Source organism: Gossypium hirsutum, chromosome A01 (assembly GCF_007990345.1).
Source record: "Gossypium hirsutum isolate 1008001.06 chromosome A01, Gossypium_hirsutum_v2.1, whole genome shotgun sequence".
In the NCBI taxonomy this organism is placed as follows: Eukaryota; Viridiplantae; Streptophyta; class Magnoliopsida; order Malvales; family Malvaceae; genus Gossypium; species Gossypium hirsutum.
This window is the reverse complement of record NC_053424.1, coordinates 14,184,749-14,202,390: the sequence shown is the minus strand read 5'-3', so window position 1 is coordinate 14,202,390 and position 17,642 is coordinate 14,184,749. Positions and strand designations below refer to the sequence as shown.

At 30.6% G+C, this 17,642-nt stretch overlaps 1 protein-coding gene across 1 annotated transcript; it reads left to right on the top strand.

Annotated features, from left to right (window-relative positions):
• Nucleotides 1-9,805: 9,805 nt before the first annotated feature.
• LOC107918220 (cellulose synthase-like protein E1) lies at nt 9,806-13,079 on the top strand. Its single transcript, XM_016847759.2, has 8 exons — nt 9,806-10,247; nt 10,340-10,658; nt 10,763-10,900; nt 11,011-11,142; nt 11,326-11,538; nt 11,661-11,891; nt 11,989-12,336; nt 12,426-13,079. The coding sequence occupies exons 1-8, from the start codon at nt 9,976-9,978 to the stop codon at nt 12,984-12,986; spliced, it is 2,214 nt and encodes a 737-aa protein (XP_016703248.1). The 5' UTR covers nt 9,806-9,975; the 3' UTR covers nt 12,987-13,079.
• The last annotated feature ends 4,563 nt before the right edge of the window (nt 13,080-17,642 follow it).

Sequence of the window (17,642 nt, the reverse complement as noted above, 5' to 3'; positions counted from 1 at the left end):
AAAACTAACCCAAAAATTAATTAATTATTAAATGAATTTTTTATAAAATATTAAAATAACCTAAAATTTATGATAAAAGTTGGTGGAGCCAAAGTGTTGGGTGCCATCAACATATCACGTCAACAATTGGAATAAAAAATTATTTTTTTAGTGAAGCCATTTAAATGGTGTCACCTATATAAATACTAAAAAAAATACTGTAATTTTTTAAAAAATGAAGGGGCTTTAAGTAATTTTATATTTTTCTGATGGAACCAAATAATTTGACACCACTAGATTCCAACACCCTATTATACTGCCTATTCCAACACCCTTTTCCTGATTTTTTTTATTTATTTTTCATTTTTTCATTTTTATGATTTTTTATTTATTTGTCCTTTTTCGTTTTTTATTTGTTTTTCTTTATTTACTTTTTCAATTAATTAATTATTTATTTGTCCTTTATTTTTATTTGTTTATTATTTGTTTTATAATATTTTAAATGTATATTTTAAATGTTTTATAATATTATTTATTAAAAATTTTAAATATATTTTTTAAAATTATTATTTTTTAAAATTTTAAATATTATTTTTTAATATTATAAAATATTTAAAATATATTATTAATAAAGATATAACCTTTCAAATTTAATATTTTTATAATATTTTAAATGTATATTTTAAAATTTTAAATATAATTTTTAAACTATTTTTAAAGATATTCAAATGTCTTTTTTAAATTATATTTAAAATTATAAAAATAATATTTTATTTGGAGAAGCCATTTAGAATGGATCCACCACTTTGTTACAAGTGTAATTTTTTTAAAATATGTTTTTAATATAAAAATTAAAAATTTGATATTTTATTTTGGTGTAGTAATTCTTTATGGCTCCACCACTTGGTTCTCTAACATATATAGAATGGTGAGATTGTTGTGTTTAGTAGGAGAGTTCAAAAATTTTGTTGAAGATGAATAATGAGGTGTTTTTGGTGTACATTTTTTTATAGTGAAATTGTAGAAGGTGATGTTGGTTGTGTATTTCAAGGTCGGCAAAGAGTAGGGTTGCAATTCAAAAAAATGTGAAGCTGGCAAAAATGAAAAGGAAGATTAGTGCGAAAATAGCTATCCATTGTGGAAAAGCGATGTCCAGATTATTTTACAAGTTTTCAATCTCTACAAATCTGTTGAAATTTTGTGAGATGCAATTGTTAGATGATAATGACTTAGGCACTATGATGAAAATATGGTGGTCGACTGGGAGTGAGAACCCTCAACCAGTTGAGTTATTTGCTGAGTTAGAGAACTTAGAGCTTGTTGAGAATGTTAGTCTAATAAGTCAACATCACGGATTTGACTTTTATCTTAATGTCAAACGGGCAGACCAGTTAGAATGCGGAGGGACATCGTAGTTACCTGAAAATCCAAATTATGGTGGAAGTTCGTATAATAACCCTACCCCAATCCTCGTTTACAAATATATTCGGAGGTGATAATAAGCACAAAGGCAGACGTCGAAGAAAAGACCAATAATGCTGAAGATTTTGATCAGGACGTTAAAGATTTTAGTAACCCTGATGTTGATGAGGTTTCGAACGATATCGATGATGAAGGCTCGGATGAGGTTGAAGATATTTACAGCCTTTTATTCAGTAACCCGAGTCGTGGCATTGTTTTACAAAATGAACTCGGGGGCGACATGTTGAACGTAGATCCAGATGCAACAGTTGCATCTGAGTTCCCTAAGTACGCCGATATACTACTTGTTCATAGATTGGCGTCAAATTAGTAGTTTGAGGAGTTGTTCATTGGGCAACGGTTCGAGAACAAGGTAGACTGTGTGTTTGCCATCAAACAGTATAACATGAAGTTTTCGATTGATTACAAGCTTGCTAAGTCTACACTGACATTATATGTTGGGGAATGTTGGAGAGCCAACAACGGGTGTGGTTGGTGGGTTCGAGCTGCATTTATACAAAGAACTCAACAATGGTAAATACGAAAATTAGAAAGACGTCATACATGTACTGTTGCACGTATATCTCAAGACCACCGGAAATTGGATGCCAAAAGTATTGGCAACTGTATCATGCCACTAGTGAAAGATAACCCAATCATTCTTGTGTCGACATTGATTGCGAACATGCAAGGCCAATTCTAGTACAAAGTGTCGTACAGGAAAACGTGGTGGGCAAAACAAATGGCTTGCAACAATTGTACGGCAACTGGGATGAGTCATACAATGAACTTTAGGGTTAGATTTCAGTAACGGTGGAGTACATCCCAAGAACTATCGTGGACTTGCAAACATTGCCTCATAGAGGCCCAAATGGACAATTAAAACTAGGGAGAAGAGTTTTCCGTCGATTGCTCTAGACTTTGGATCGATGTGTTAGGGCCTTTTTCCTACTGCAAACCGCTAGTGCAGGTTGATGGAACGTGGCTTTATGGAAAATACACGCAGATATTTCTGAATGAGGTTGTAAAACCCAAATTTTGGCTAGCCCACTAAACCACAAACAAATAAACCCACTAAAAGTCCAGTCCATATTACAATTCAAATCAAAGCCCAACAATCAGACCCAAGCTAAACAAGGCCCGATGGCCCAAAGTGTTAAACACTTTCAGAAAAAAAAAACCCTAACCCTAATGCCTTTATGCACCGCACCCCTCTCTGCTGCCACCTGTTCCTCCATGTACGTCCTCAGTGTGCCTACCGCTACAACTCTGCCACAATCACCTACAAACACGCAAAGCAGAATCAAAACAATGCAAAACAGTTATTAAACAGTAGTAGGACAGAGAAATAAAAGATGTATACATGGCTATAAAAGCCAGATTCACCATGTATATTAGGGGGATTTTTTTTCTTTTGAAAAAAAAAAGAGAACAATCAGATTCAAGCAACAATTTCAGATTAAAAGTAAAACTTTTGTCATAGTTTCTTAAGGTATATTTTCATTTTTATTTATTTTCAATATAACATATATAAAAATTTTAAAATAAAAGTCTTACCTTTGTTGTAGATGGAACCGAAAGGTTTCTCCCTTTTTTTTAAACTTTCGGTTGGGTTTTTTTGGGCATTTTCACCTCGGATCTGGATTCGGAAAGCCAAAAAAGCTTAAAAAGGGGCTTTTTAGTTTTTTTCCGGCGAGCAGAACTCCCACCGGATTTCGAAGATAAAAAGGGGGGGAGAGAGTTTGAGAGATTTTTTTTAGTGTTTTGGGGAGGAAGAGAGAAAATGAAATTTTTTTAAAAGAAAATTTGGTTTATATAATGATGCAAAACGGTGCCATTTTTGGCCTAAGCTTCAGGCGCCAAAACGACGTCGTTTTGAGCTGGACCGAACCGACCTGACCCGAACCTCTTAGGATCCGCGTGTTTTTGGACGAAAGGGTTAATTACGCCCTTAGTCCTTCCTCTTTTGAGGCTGGTTACAATTAGATCCTGTTCTATTTTCTTTATTTTTAATTTTGCCACAAAATTTTATTTTTCTTTCAACTTGGCCCACCTTGAAGCTGCGCGTTTTGGAGGGTCGGATATTGCCCATTTTGGTCCCTCTTTGTTGTTCATGCATTCAATGTAGTCATTTTCCTTCTTTATATATTTCGAATTTGCCCCGAATTTTTGTTTTAAATTCAATTTAGTCCTTTTTTAGTTATTTAGCTACTTTATTATTAAATTAGTTAATTTTATTATTATTTTCTTTTACTATTATTTATATTCATTATTATTATTATTACTACTATTATTTTTATTTTCATTATTATTATTATTATTATTACCACTATTTTTATTTTTATTACTATTATTATTTTCATTATTATTACTATTACAATTATTTTTATTTTTATTACTGTTATTATTATTACTATTATTTTTATTTTTATTAATATCATTATTGTTATTGTTATTGTTACTATTATATTATTCCCTTTTTATTTACCTATTACTTTTTAAATACACTCATTTTATTTTTTATCATCACTCTCATTATTATTATTATTATTATTATTATTATATCCTTTTATATCTTCCAAAATTTAAATTATTTATTAATTGTGTTATTATCATTATTATCATTTTTATTCTGTTTTATTTAATACTCTTATTTCCTTATTTATTTACCTATTTCCTTTTTTTATCTAAACTTTTTAATAATTTTTTTTATTTATTGGCTTATGGTTTTTATTTAGCCTCGTTTATTTATTTCATTTTCATATCTTTGCCTGTAACACCTGTCACCCTTATCCAACGTCGGGATAGGGTTCGAGGCGTTAACGGACTTTAACATTTATAACAGCACATAACATATTACCAACCATGCATGGCAAACAAGCATATGCATATCACCAATATCAAACATAACATAAATAGCTAGATTTATAAGTTAGAATCATTAGCTCACTAAAGACCAATATATTTGGCCAAATTATAATAACACATATTATAAAACTAGGTCCCTATACATGCCACTCACTTGATAATTCTAGCATATGTGTTTATACTGTCAATGTGTTGGCTTGATAATGTGATGCTGCCTCCGACGATCTCCAACCCGGAGCTAACCTGACAACACTAAAAGAAACGGAAAGGAGGGGATAAGCTTTACGCTTAGTAAGTTCGCATGAAATAATAATAAGCAATTTACTAACATGCTTTCCATAGTAAAACTAACCCAATTGTACATTTACACATGTTCTGGTTAAGCTGCTTTCTTGAGTCATAGTCACTAAATCATTTATATCTAGAGTTACAGAACTTCAAATTAAGATCCGTAAATTTTCTCAGAAACTAGACTCATATATATTTCCACCATAAAACTTTAAGATTTTTTCGTTTAGTAAATAATTATATTTTATTATTCAAAGTTTCCCCTGTTTCGCTATTCAACAGCTTCGACCTTTCTTCACTAAAATTTATTTATCTCATAGTACGAGACTCGGATAATGTTCCTGTTTGTTTCTATTAAAATTAAACTCATCAAAGATTCTAAGAATATAAATTATAACCCATAATTATTTTTCTAAAATTTTTAACAATTTTTCTAAGTCAGAACAGGGGATCTCAAATTCATTCTGATACTATCTCACAAAAATTAGAATATCATATAATATACAACTCTTTTGCTCCCCATGTTTCTTTTATATGAAAATAGACTCGTTAAAGTTTAATTCCATAATTTATTTGAAATTTAATTCAACATACACAATTTTTGGTGAATTTTCAAAGTCACACAACTGCTGCTGTCTAACACTGTTTTACTACTAAAATTCACTCTTACATAATTTCACTTAATCCATTTTGTCTTATCGAAGTTCACTCAAATATCGAGCATATTGCTCAAAATTTTCTTAAACATATACCTGAACTTATTCATCATATAATCATGTTCACATGTATTTTTACTTAATCGATTTTCCCGTTGAACTCTTCGGAATAATAACTGATACTCAGTTGCCTGTACATATTTTCACACTTGTAGCCAAAGCTATCTGGTACGCATAGTAGCCTGAACTTAGTACTACACATGCGACCAATTATCCATTACACGTAGTAGCCTGCACTTAGTACTACACTCGTGACCTAACCATTTGATACACATAGTAGCCTGCACTTAGTACTACACACGTAATCGAAGTTATCGGGTACGCATAGTAGCCTGCACTTAGTACTACACATGCGACCAATTATCCGATACACGTAGTAGCCTACACTTAGTACTACGCTCATGACCTCACAATAGATCATTCATATCGTTTCTATTCCGAACGCTCAACCGGGAAATTCCTCACTTTCCAACATGTTACAATTTATTCATAGTCCTTTTTCAATTTACAATTTACAACAAATAATCATTCTATAGGTAGCCACATTTCATATGATAACAAAATATAATAAAATAAAAAGAATCGATAAATTATTTACGTACAAACTTACCTTGGATTCAGAAATGGCAATTTACCATTCTAGTCCATAACCTTGTATTTTCCCGATTTAAGCCCAAATCTCGATTTTCTTGATCTATAATATCACATTGAGCCTACAAATTAGTCACACTATTCATATGGGTCTAAAAATCATATTTTTACAAATTTATATTTTGACCCCTAAACTTTTGCATATTTGCACTTTTCCCCAAGGTTCAGAAATTAGACTTCTTCCTATTTTCTTATGTTTTATGACATGCTGATCATTTTTCCCTTCTATAGAAACATCAAATTCTCACTCTAACATGTACTTATGAACATTAGGTATATTTACCGATTATACCGTTTTATTCGTTTTCACGTAAAATCGCTTAGCAAAAGTTGTTTAACACAATTTCAAGCTTCATATTCTACCATTAAACATCAAAATACATGCATATCATTCATGGGTAAATTTTTAAACATAAATCCTAGCTCAAAATAATGGTAGAAATGAGCAGATCATGTTACCGGGATTTCAAAAATACATAGAACATTAAAAGTGGAGCTCGAAATCACTTACTATTAAGCTTGGACGCTTAGCCAAATCCTAACCATGGCTGCTCTTGGTTCATTCTGCTGTAGCAAGAAGAAAGGGACACATTTGGAGTTTAAAATTTGTCTTTTAATTTATTTTACCCCTAAATGACCAAAATGCCCTTTTTACTATTCTTTCAAATTTTACCCAATCAAGTCCATTTTGTCCAACAAGTTATACAATGGTTTAATTGTCATTTAAGTACCTCCCATTTAAAATTTCATAACAATTTGATACCTCTAACATGTAGAACTCAACTTTTGCACTTTTTACAATTTAGTCCTTTTTACTAAATTGAGTGTCCAAACGTCGAAATTTTCAAACGAAATTTTCACGAAATCATTTGGTGAAATCGTAGACCATAAAAATATAATAAAATTGAAATTTTCCTCATCGAATTTTTGGTCCGGAAATTACTGTTCCGACTAAGCCTAAAATCAGGATGTTACATTTCCCATTACTTTTATTTGTACTATCGCATCTGTTATTATGTTGCCGCGCATATTAGCTCTGCGATTCACTTTCATATTTTACTACAAATCGTATTGCATTAATCTTTACTCAACACATAAAATTTCATTTTTTCAAAACAATGCAATATTTCGTATTTTAGAAATTCGAGAGATTGTACCCTAACATACTGGGTTTTGATTTTTCTCGTTTGATCCAAATGACCAAATATCCTTTTAAAATTAAAACGTACAAGTTTTGAAAATCAAAAGACAAGCTTATTCTCGAGGATTTAACATGTTGTGTCCTAATGTACTGGATATGACATTTTATTACTTCGGGACAAGAAGGTCTTTAGTATCCGTTTCAATTTATTCAAGCAAATTGTTCGTAAAAATTAACATTAAAAAGGAGAGGATCGTATTTTCAATTCTTTTCGGGTTTTCAACTTCCGACACTAAGACACTAATTAATCAACTAGGTACCAATTTTGGGCGTTACGAGGGTGTTAATCTTTCCTCGTACGTAACCGACTCCCGAACTCGTCTTTCTGAATTTCGTGGACCAAAAGTCATTGTTTTAACAAATCAAGCGTTTTATTAAAACAACCATTTTACAAGGTGATCTAATCACACCTAAATAAAAAGCATTGGTGGCGACTCCCATGTTCGTTTTCATTTTCAAAACCAAAGTCGACCCACATCTTTCAAAAAATGGTTTCGACAGAGGTTGCATAAGACGGTAACGGAAATGTACTACCAGTCACTTTCACCATCATGCAGTCAGAGAACTCCAAATCATGGGCATATTTTATTCGAAAATTGCGGAGGTATGTTGTTAGGCAAGACAACATTTTCATTATCTCTGACAAACCGAAGAGCCTTGTTCCTACGATTCGACAATCAGAGGTTCCATGGAGGTCTGTCTACTGTACTCTTCACATCGTTGTCAACTTCCACAATGAGTACAAGAACAATGATTGGAGCAAACGAATCGTGAACATGAGTAAAAATATCGTATTTAAATTCATATTTGTAAATATTTCGAGTTCATTTCCTAATTGGGATGGTAACGTGTTTATTGAATTGATATCTATAATAATACTTAGAGTTTTACATATAATATAAACCAGACATATTCAAACTCGAAAATTTATCTTACATACGAGAACTTTTATAAAAAAAATATTCACTCATTAAAGATAATTTTAATCATAACTCTAATAATTTCGAGCTTGATTCAATCTGATTTAAACACTTATAATATGATATATAGATTAGTTAAAGTCAAATTAATATATATTCTTAGTTTCCTCATGTGAATGCGATTTTTAGTTTTTATTTAGGTGGTGTCAAATTAGTGGAAGACAAATGTAACTTTTTTGTACTCCACAAATGGAACCAAGCACGGCAACAATGCAAAATGAAGCAGAAAGGTCGTCATATTAAAAAATTAATATATAAATTTATGAATGTGTCATAAATTTAAAAATCATTATTAACACGTAGAAATTAGTTTCATGTAAAAAGGAGTAAAAAAGGGTTAATAACAACTAAATAGAGATCAGTTTCATACAATTAAAACACGTTGAGCAAAGTAGCGCTTAACAAGAAAAAAACAAGAAACTAAAATAATTTTTTTATTTAATTTATAATTAATTTTACTGCTTCATTAATCCTCGATGAAGTGTGATCCATATTTGCTCCAGAAGATATTTTGATATCTGCATAATTTTTAAAAAATTACATAAATTAAATATACTTAATTATTATATTACAAAAACAATAAAATAAAAAATACAAACTATAAATATCTTACTAGTTTTTTTTTTCTACAAAATATTTGATGGAGGGACCAAAACACCACCTTCTTAAATAGGGATGTTCTTCTTCTCCTCCTTTTTTTTTAACTAACAATTATTATGCATTATAAATCTAATGACTAGTTACATCGCTGATGTTACTGACACAATGTGACCAGTCATAATCTATATTTTTAATTTTTTACTATATATATTTTAAAAAGCCATAATTTTTTAACAAATAAATCCTTTTTTTTCTCATTTTTTTATTTTTTGGTCCTCGTTTTTTTATTTCTATTAAAAATATCCCTTTAATTTTCTTAATTTCAAATTACATAAATTATTCACAGGCTTTTTTTTATAAAACTAACTCAAAAAAATTAATTAATTACATAAATAATCTATTTTTTGATAAAATATGTAAATAACCTAAAACCTACCGTAAATATATAAATATGCATAAAATATTATTAAACAAATAAAAAAACAGAAAAAACAAATAAAGAAAAACAAATAAATAAAACAAATAAAGAACAAATAAATAAAACTGAAAAGGTAAACAAAGGAAAACAAATAAAAAACGAAAAAGGACAAATAAATTAAAAAAATCAAAAAAGGAAAAAATGAAAAACAATTAAAGAAAAGGGTGTTGGAATAGGCAACAAAACAGGATAGGGTGTTAGAATATGGTGGAACCAAATTATTTGGCTCCACCAAAAAAAATAATTTTGCTTAAAGTTTCCTTATATTTTTTTTGTAAAAGATTACAATATTTTTCTAATATTTATATAGTCAGTGTCATCTTACATGATTTTACCTAAAAATTAATTTTTTATCTCGATTATTGACGTGACATGCTGGTGGTATCAAATATTTTGACTCCGTTAACTTTTACGGTATATTTTAATTTATTTTTGTATTTTACCAAAAAATAAATTATTTACATAGTTAATTAATTTTTTGGATTAATTTTATTATAATAATAATAATAATAATAATAATAATAAAAGAACCAAAAAGACAACTTGAATACTATTAGTAGTATCAATTTGACCAAGAAAACACAGTATAGATTCTGGAATAAAATATAACTTTTTTTAATTCATGAATTTATTTCAATGCATTATTGATAGAATATAGCAACTTGTATAAAACAAACAAATATTGGTGAAAAGCCTTTCAAGTTGTTATTATAACCAGACAGGTGAACAGTCGTCCATGTTTGAGTAACAGAGATGGGAAATGATGGATACCTCCCTTTGTTTGAGACAAAGAGAGCAAATGGAAGAACCCTTTACAGAGTCTTTGCAGGGTCTATATTCGTGGGTATATGTTTGATTTGGAGTTACAGAGTGAGCCATGTACCAAGAGATGGAGAAGATGGGAGACTGGTTTGGATTGGTTTGCTTGCTGCTGAGCTTTGGTTTGGTTTTTATTGGTTCCTTACTCAAGCTCACCGTTGGAACCTTGTCTACAGACAAACCTTCAAAGACAGGCTCTCCCACAGGTTTTTTTCTTATGTTTCTTATGTGTTTGTGTTACTGTGTATTTGATCAGGTATGGAAATGAGTTTCTTCTGTGTTTGTGTATGGTGGTCAGATACGGAAATGAGTTGCCTGGAGTGGACATATTCGTATGCACGGCGGATCCGGTGATTGAGCCACCAATGATGGTCATCAACACTGTGTTATCAGTTATGGCTTATGACTACCCACCGGAGAAGCTTTCGGTGTATCTCTCGGATGATGCCGGCTCACAGCTTACTTTCTATGCTCTATTGGAAGCCTCTCAGTTTGCTAAATATTGGATACCATTCTGCAAAAAATTCAATGTGGAGCCAAGATCTCCAGCGGCTTATCTTGACTCCATTTCTATTTCAGATGACTCCAAGCAGCCTAAAGAATTAGCAACTATAAAGGTAACAAAAGAAGCTCATTATTGTACCATAAAGGAACCTTTTATATAGAGAGAGTGTGTATGTGTGTGTTTAAAATCTTAGGCTTCTCTACTTTTTCTCTATAGAAATTATATGAAGACATGAAGAACCAAGTCGAAAATGTAGCCAAGCTAGGCCGTCTCCCTGAAGTTCACCTGAGACATAAAGGATTTTCTGAATGGGATTCATATTCTTCTAGACATGATCATGACACCATTCTTCAAGTAGGTGAAATTGAAATATCAGTTTTTGTATTTACTTACTGATAAGCTAACTTTAAGCACTTTGAACTAACTGAAGAATGAAATTTTGTTGCAATACTTGAACTTGACAGATATTGATTGATGGGAAAGACCCAAATGCAAAGGATAGTGAAGGATGTGTATTACCTACTTTAGTGTATGTGGCTCGGGAGAAGAGACAACAGTATTTTCATAACTTCAAAGCTGGAGCTATGAATGCACTGGTACTCTCTGTCTTCAACATGCAGTTTTTCTCTAGTAAACACATATACTTCTTATGTTTTATATACATATATATTTGTAAGGATTGAATAGTTTAAGAACCTACTCATTATGCAACTGAGCCGCCTATCCTTGATTATTATAATGCCACCAAGACTAATACCTTGACATAACACGAAATGCAGATAAGGGTATCATCTGCAATTAGCAACGGCCAGATTGTTCTTAATGTGGACTGCGATATGTACTCAAATAATTCACTTGCTGTGAGGGATGCTTTGTGCTTCTTCATGGATGAGAAAAAGGGCCATGAGATTGCTTATGTACAGTTTCCGCAAAATTTTGACAACATTACCAAGAATGAGCTATATAGCAGTTCACTAAGAGTAATTAGCCAGGTAATAATATTCATGTAATGTTCTATGCTGAAACAAGATTTTCTCTTCGTAGCAGTCTACATGATTCCAGAAAGTGTCTCATGGTTTCAATGTGAAACCTGTTGATATTGAAAATAATATAGGTGGAATTTCATGGTTTGGATGGCTATGGAGGCCCCCTTTATATTGGAACTGGATGCTTTCACAGAAGAGATACACTATGTGGAAGACAGTTTAGCAGGGAAATTCACAATGAATTCAAAATAGACATTCCAAGAGATAGAGAAAGGGAAGAAACTACTGCAGTATTGGAAGAAAAATCAAAGGTCCTTGCCAGTTGCACTTACGAAAATAACACTGAGTGGGGAAAGGAGGTATATATATATATTCTTACTATCCTTCACACAAATTCACATGAAAGTGTATATTTACACAGTGCATACTCTCACCTTATTGCATGTTCAATTTCAGATGGGGTTGAAATATGGTTGTCCAGTTGAAGATGTGATCACAGGTTTATCAATTCAATGCCGGGGATGGAAATCGGTGTATTACAATCCTGAAAGGAAGGCTTTTCTAGGAGTTGCACCAACCACACTTGCTCAGATACTGGTGCAACACAAGAGATGGTCTGAAGGGGACTTTCAGATACTACTTTCTAAATACAGTCCAGCTTGGTTTGCCAATGGAAAGATTAGCTTGGGCCTTCAGCTAGGATATTGCTGTTACTGCCTCTGGGCCACTAACTGCTTGGCAGTGCTATACTACTCTATTGTTCCTTCCCTTTATCTTCTGAGAGGCATTCCTTTGTTCCCCGAGGTACATTACTTTTCTCCATTCTCGTTCTCGGATAAGTTTTCGATTTAATCTGTTGGTCGACTGAATCTACGCATTACGAACATATGCAGTTGTCAAGTCCATGGTTTTTTCCATTTGCATATGTCGTGATTTCGAATTATATGTATAGCCTAGCGGAGTATCTATGGAGTGGTGGCACGGTCCTAGGCTGGTGGAATGATCAAAGGATATGGCTTTACAGAAGGACAAGCTCCTACCTCTTGGGCTTCATTAACATCATTGCAAAATCATTAGGGCTACATTCTGATTCAGCATTTGTAATCACGGCAAAAGTTTCAAAACAGGAAGTTTATAGAAGATATGTGAAAGAGATAATGGAATTCGGAGACTCCTCTCCGATGTTCACTGCACTGGCGACGATTGCCTTGATAAATCTAGTTTGCTTGATTGGATTGATGAAGAAAGCAATCGTGAATGAGGGTATACCTATAATCTATGAGACAATGCTTCTACAATTTGTTCTTTGTGCCATTCTGGTTCTAATCAACTGGCCCTTGTACCAAGGACTTTTCTTTAGGAAGGACAATGGCAAGATGCCAAACTATATAGCTATCAAGTCAATTGTATTAGCTGTGTCATCTTGTACATGTTTTACATTATTCTCGACTTAAAAAAAAATAATGTTCATTTTGGTTTAATTCTCTGTAACTATCACTCCATGATTTGAAGAAATAAAAGGATACCCTTGTTAGCCTTCGGGATTATTCTAAGCCTAAGTTGAGACAAGATCATTAGTGTTTGTACCACAAAAGGCACCCTGCATATATGTGTTTTGAGTCTCTTTATACATGAAAGGGAGATAATGGAGTTTGAGGCCTCATCTTCTTCTGCAATGTTAAGTCTCCGGGCAGATACAGCATTGCTCAACTTTACTTTGCCTGCTTGGAGTGGTGCTGTAAAAGATGGCCTTAATCATGGATTCAACGAGCCAATATAAAGCACTGGAATCTGCAAATAATTTAAAGCCAAATATGTATACATACACTATCATTATGCTTCAAAAAATCTCCTCTTTTTTTTTTAATCAATTCTATATAAATAATGAAATTTTCATTTATCTTTTAAAACTTTTGTTTTCATAAGTGATCAACTATTAAAACCTATAAAAAAAAAGAGTGAAACTCTGATATTGTGGAAATGATTACATATTTGACATTGTTATCTAAGCAATCATTTCATGCTTATTTATGGATTACATGCAATTCAACAAAGGAGTATTAGAGTGTTCTTAATTGTTTTTATTTTTTTATTGTGAAAATTTATTTTCTTATATCTATTTTTGTATATAATGCTAAAGTTAGGTATAGTCTTTCTCTAATATTTAAATAGGAAGATAATGCGCTTCAGTATATTCTAATTTATATCTTACTATACTGACAATAATATCGATGCCAATTAAATTAAAAATTAATTTACTATAATTAAAGTTATTTTGTGATGTATTTCAGTTTTACGAATTTAAGCATGTCCAGACAAATGTTATTCTATCATAACGTATACATATGAAAAAAAAAATTAATTAAAAGATTCCAAATTGGACTTTAGCATTACCAACATGCAGTAGCATACTATCATTTTAATAAGAGAGTAATTAATAAATGAGCACTAAGAAGTGAACAAAACTTTATAGAGTTGGATAGATCAAGAAATTGACTTTAATTGCAAGTATTTTCTTATTGTTATTGTAATAACCATTTATTCATTATATATGATTAAAATATGCTACGTTGTAAAAATAAATTTTAAAATTATTTTGAATTGATCTTATAAGTATTTATGATGAAATAAAGGTAACATTTAGGGTTGGATTTTTATCTGGAGAGATTTAATGGGATTTATTTTAGATCGACAGATGTGATTTCAAGACAGAAATGAAAATATTGTAGCCTTTAGATTAGGACACGTCATTAAATGAAAAAAGTAAGTTGGAGGCTTAGGGCTAGTTTAGCAATATTTTTGAAAAGTGTTGTGTAAAAGTGCTTTTGAAAAGTTTGGTTTAAAATTTGAGTATTTAGCATTGTTGTCAAAAAGTACTTTTGATAAATAAAATGTCTATTTTAGACATGTTATTATTATCAAGTAACAAATATGCATTTAAATAATATTTAAATTAGTTAATATTATTATATTTTAGTAAGAATATAAAAAAATTATTATAACTTGTTGTTAATATTTTAATTTATGAAATATAAATTTTAAATATTTTTAAGCAATAAATATTAATTATTTATAAAATTTAATTAGAATATATAAACTATATTTTAAATATTTAAATATAACCATTAAATATTTGTAATTAGTATTTTAAAAAATATTATTTATTTTTAATTAATGATTTTAACACATTTGTAATTAAGCACCAAGAAAAAAAAAGAGGGAAAAGTACTTTGTTATTGCAAAGGTGAAAAAGTAATTGAGCACTAAAAGTGCTTTTGGGAGGAGAAAAGCTAAAAATTTTAACTTCTCCTTTTTAGAGGTGCTTTTCAAAAGCACCCCTAAAAAGCCAAAAATTTCAACTAAAAGAAACTTGTTTAGCATAACTTTTCTTCCATAAGTACTTTTGGAGCGAGAAGTGCTTTTTTTAAGCACAGCAGAACAAACCTTAGAACTAGTTAATTCTATTAACAAAGAGAGAGAATATATGTCTTTTCTTCCAAACTTTTGTTCCCCTAAAAAATTTCCCAATTCTTAGCAAAAGGTGTAGCATCAAGTTTGTTAAAATTTCCACAAGGTGTTGGGAAGGATGTTTTACAAGACATTGTTGTTCTTGGAATTTATGGTTTGAAATGTTATATTATTCGAAATGAAAAACAAGAAAGTGAAATAAATGAAAAAAGTAAGGCAGTTACAATGAATGAATGAAAGGAGTGAGAAATGTCTTGAAGCTTATTTATTAAACGCACCATTTCATTTAAATTCCAACCAAATGGGTTGTTGTAGTTATCTAGAACTTGGGCCTTGGTTAAATAGATATTGGTTTGGCTCGTTATTTATATGAAAAATCCTTGAAAGATTTAGTATCCTTAAAGGATACAAAGTTTTCTGGGTAGATTGCTTAGTTAGATTAAGAAAATCCTTATCGGATTAAAACAATCTAGACAAATGCAATATGATTGTCTTAGTGAATATTCGTTTAAAGAAGATTATACAAATGATCCAATTTTCCCATGTGTTTTCATAAAAAGTCTAGATTAGAATTTATGATAATTGTTGTGTATGTTTATGATTTAAATATTATTGAAACTCTTGTAGAGCTCCAAAATGTAGTAAGTTGTTTAAAAAAACAATTTGAAATGAAATATCTTGGAAACAACAAAGTTTTATCTCAGCCTACAGATTGAGTATTTAAAGGATGAAATCTATATTCATCGGTCATCTTATACAAAAAGGATTGTAAATAAATTTTACATGAGTAAAGTTCATCCATTGAGTACTCCAATAGTTGTAAGATCATTGGATGTGAAGAAAAACCCCTTTCGTCCTTATGTGGACGGTAAATAGTTATTTAGTCTTGAAGCACCATATCTTATTACCGTAGGTCCATTAACATATCTAACAAACAACATGCAACCTAATATAACATTTGTTGTAAGTTTGTTAGTACAATTTAACTCTTCTCCAGCATTGGCATTGAATGAAATTAATCATGTATTTAGATATCTCAGAGAAACAACTGATTTGGATTATTTTATTTAAATGATTCAAGGTTTTAATTAGTTGGCTATGCAAATACTGGATATTTATCGGATCCACATTGATGTCAATCTCAAAAGGGGTATTTATTTACATTTGGAGGTACAATCGTACAATAATGTTCAACGAAAAAAACATTAATCGTTGCCTCTTCAAATCATGCAAAAATAATTGCAATGCACAAGGTAAGATAAGAATGTATTTGGTTGACGCTATTGACTCAACATATCCAAAAGATAAGTGATTTACTTCCATAGGAAAAGATGTAGCTATCTTAAACAAAGATAACGCAACATGTATAGCTTAATTAAAAAAAGGATACATCAAAGGAGATAGAACAAAACATATCTCACCAAAATTATTCTTCACTCATTTTCTTTAGAATAAATGTGATATAGAAGTTAATCAAATCCATTCTAATGGTAATTTCACAAATTTGGTTATTAAGACAATACCAACTTCAGCAATTGAAAGGTTGGTATACAAAAATTAGAATGCATCATGTTAAGTGACGTTCTTATTAAAGAGGGTCCAAGACATGATGTGCTCTTTTCCTTTAACCTAGGTTTTGTCTTGTTGGGTTTTCTAGTAAAAGTTTTTAATGAGGCAGCTTACGATGTGAGATTATATACTTTCTTTTTCCTTCATTAGGTTTTTATTCCACAAGATTTTTCTTAATAAGGTCTTAAGTAACGGCCCGATAGTTAGAGATGTCGAAAAGTGTATTTTCAGGACTCCGTTCCCATGAGTCGGACCTGTAAATATTTTTAACAAATATTTACAAAGTTAGTCTAGTAGAGAATTGAATTTTGGATAGGTAATTATCATGAATTTGGAGTTATTAAGGCTTAAGGACTAAATCATGTTAAAGTTAAAAGTTGAATTATAGATTAAAATAAACTAAAAGGGACTAAAGTAGCAATTACATCTTTTTTTCTTTTTAAGGGGACAACATCAATAATAAATATGTAAATATATATGTTAACTATTGTACATATATATGTTGTAATGAATATATATTATAAAACTTAATGTATATGTATATGTATATGTATATTATAATTATTAAAATAAAAACAAATTAAAAATAAAGAAAGTGGGAAAGCATGCAAACAAATTAGAAAAGAAAGAAAAGAAAAGAAAAAGAGAAAGAAGGCGAGACCGATTGCAAACCTAGGGACTTTTAACTTTTCAACTTCAATTGGTTAGTTAATTTAGTCATTTTTCTTGTAAATTTTATGCCTTTGGAATCCTGGTACTTAGAGCTACCTAACCCATATTATAATTTTAGCATTGCTTAATATTTTAAATGTTTTTATTGTTGAATAGTTTAAATACTAGGGGCTAAATTGATAGATTTTTAAGTTAGAAGTGGAAAATGATCAAATTGTAGAGTTAATTCTTGATTTTGAACAATAGGAACTAAATCGTGAAAAATTCAAAATTTAAGGGTATAATTGAAAATAGGGCGCTAAATTTAGCTTAGAGTGAAATTGGTATAAAAATATAAAATTAAATGTGGAGATTAAAATTAGTCTCGGTTTAGGGACTAAATTGAAGTTTAAGCAAATATA

Bases quoted from the DNA above. Each gene is read 5' to 3' on its own strand.
- LOC107918220 (XM_016847759.2), top strand. From the start codon at position 9,976: ATGGGAAATGATGGATACCTCCCTTTGTTTGAGACAAAGAGAGCAAAT. The intron at 10,901-11,010 runs GTAGGTGAAATT...TGAACTTGACAG, and splicing joins ATCATGACACCATTCTTCAA to ATATTGATTGATGGGAAAGA. The intron at 12,337-12,425 runs GTACATTACTTT...GAACATATGCAG, and splicing joins GCATTCCTTTGTTCCCCGAG to TTGTCAAGTCCATGGTTTTT.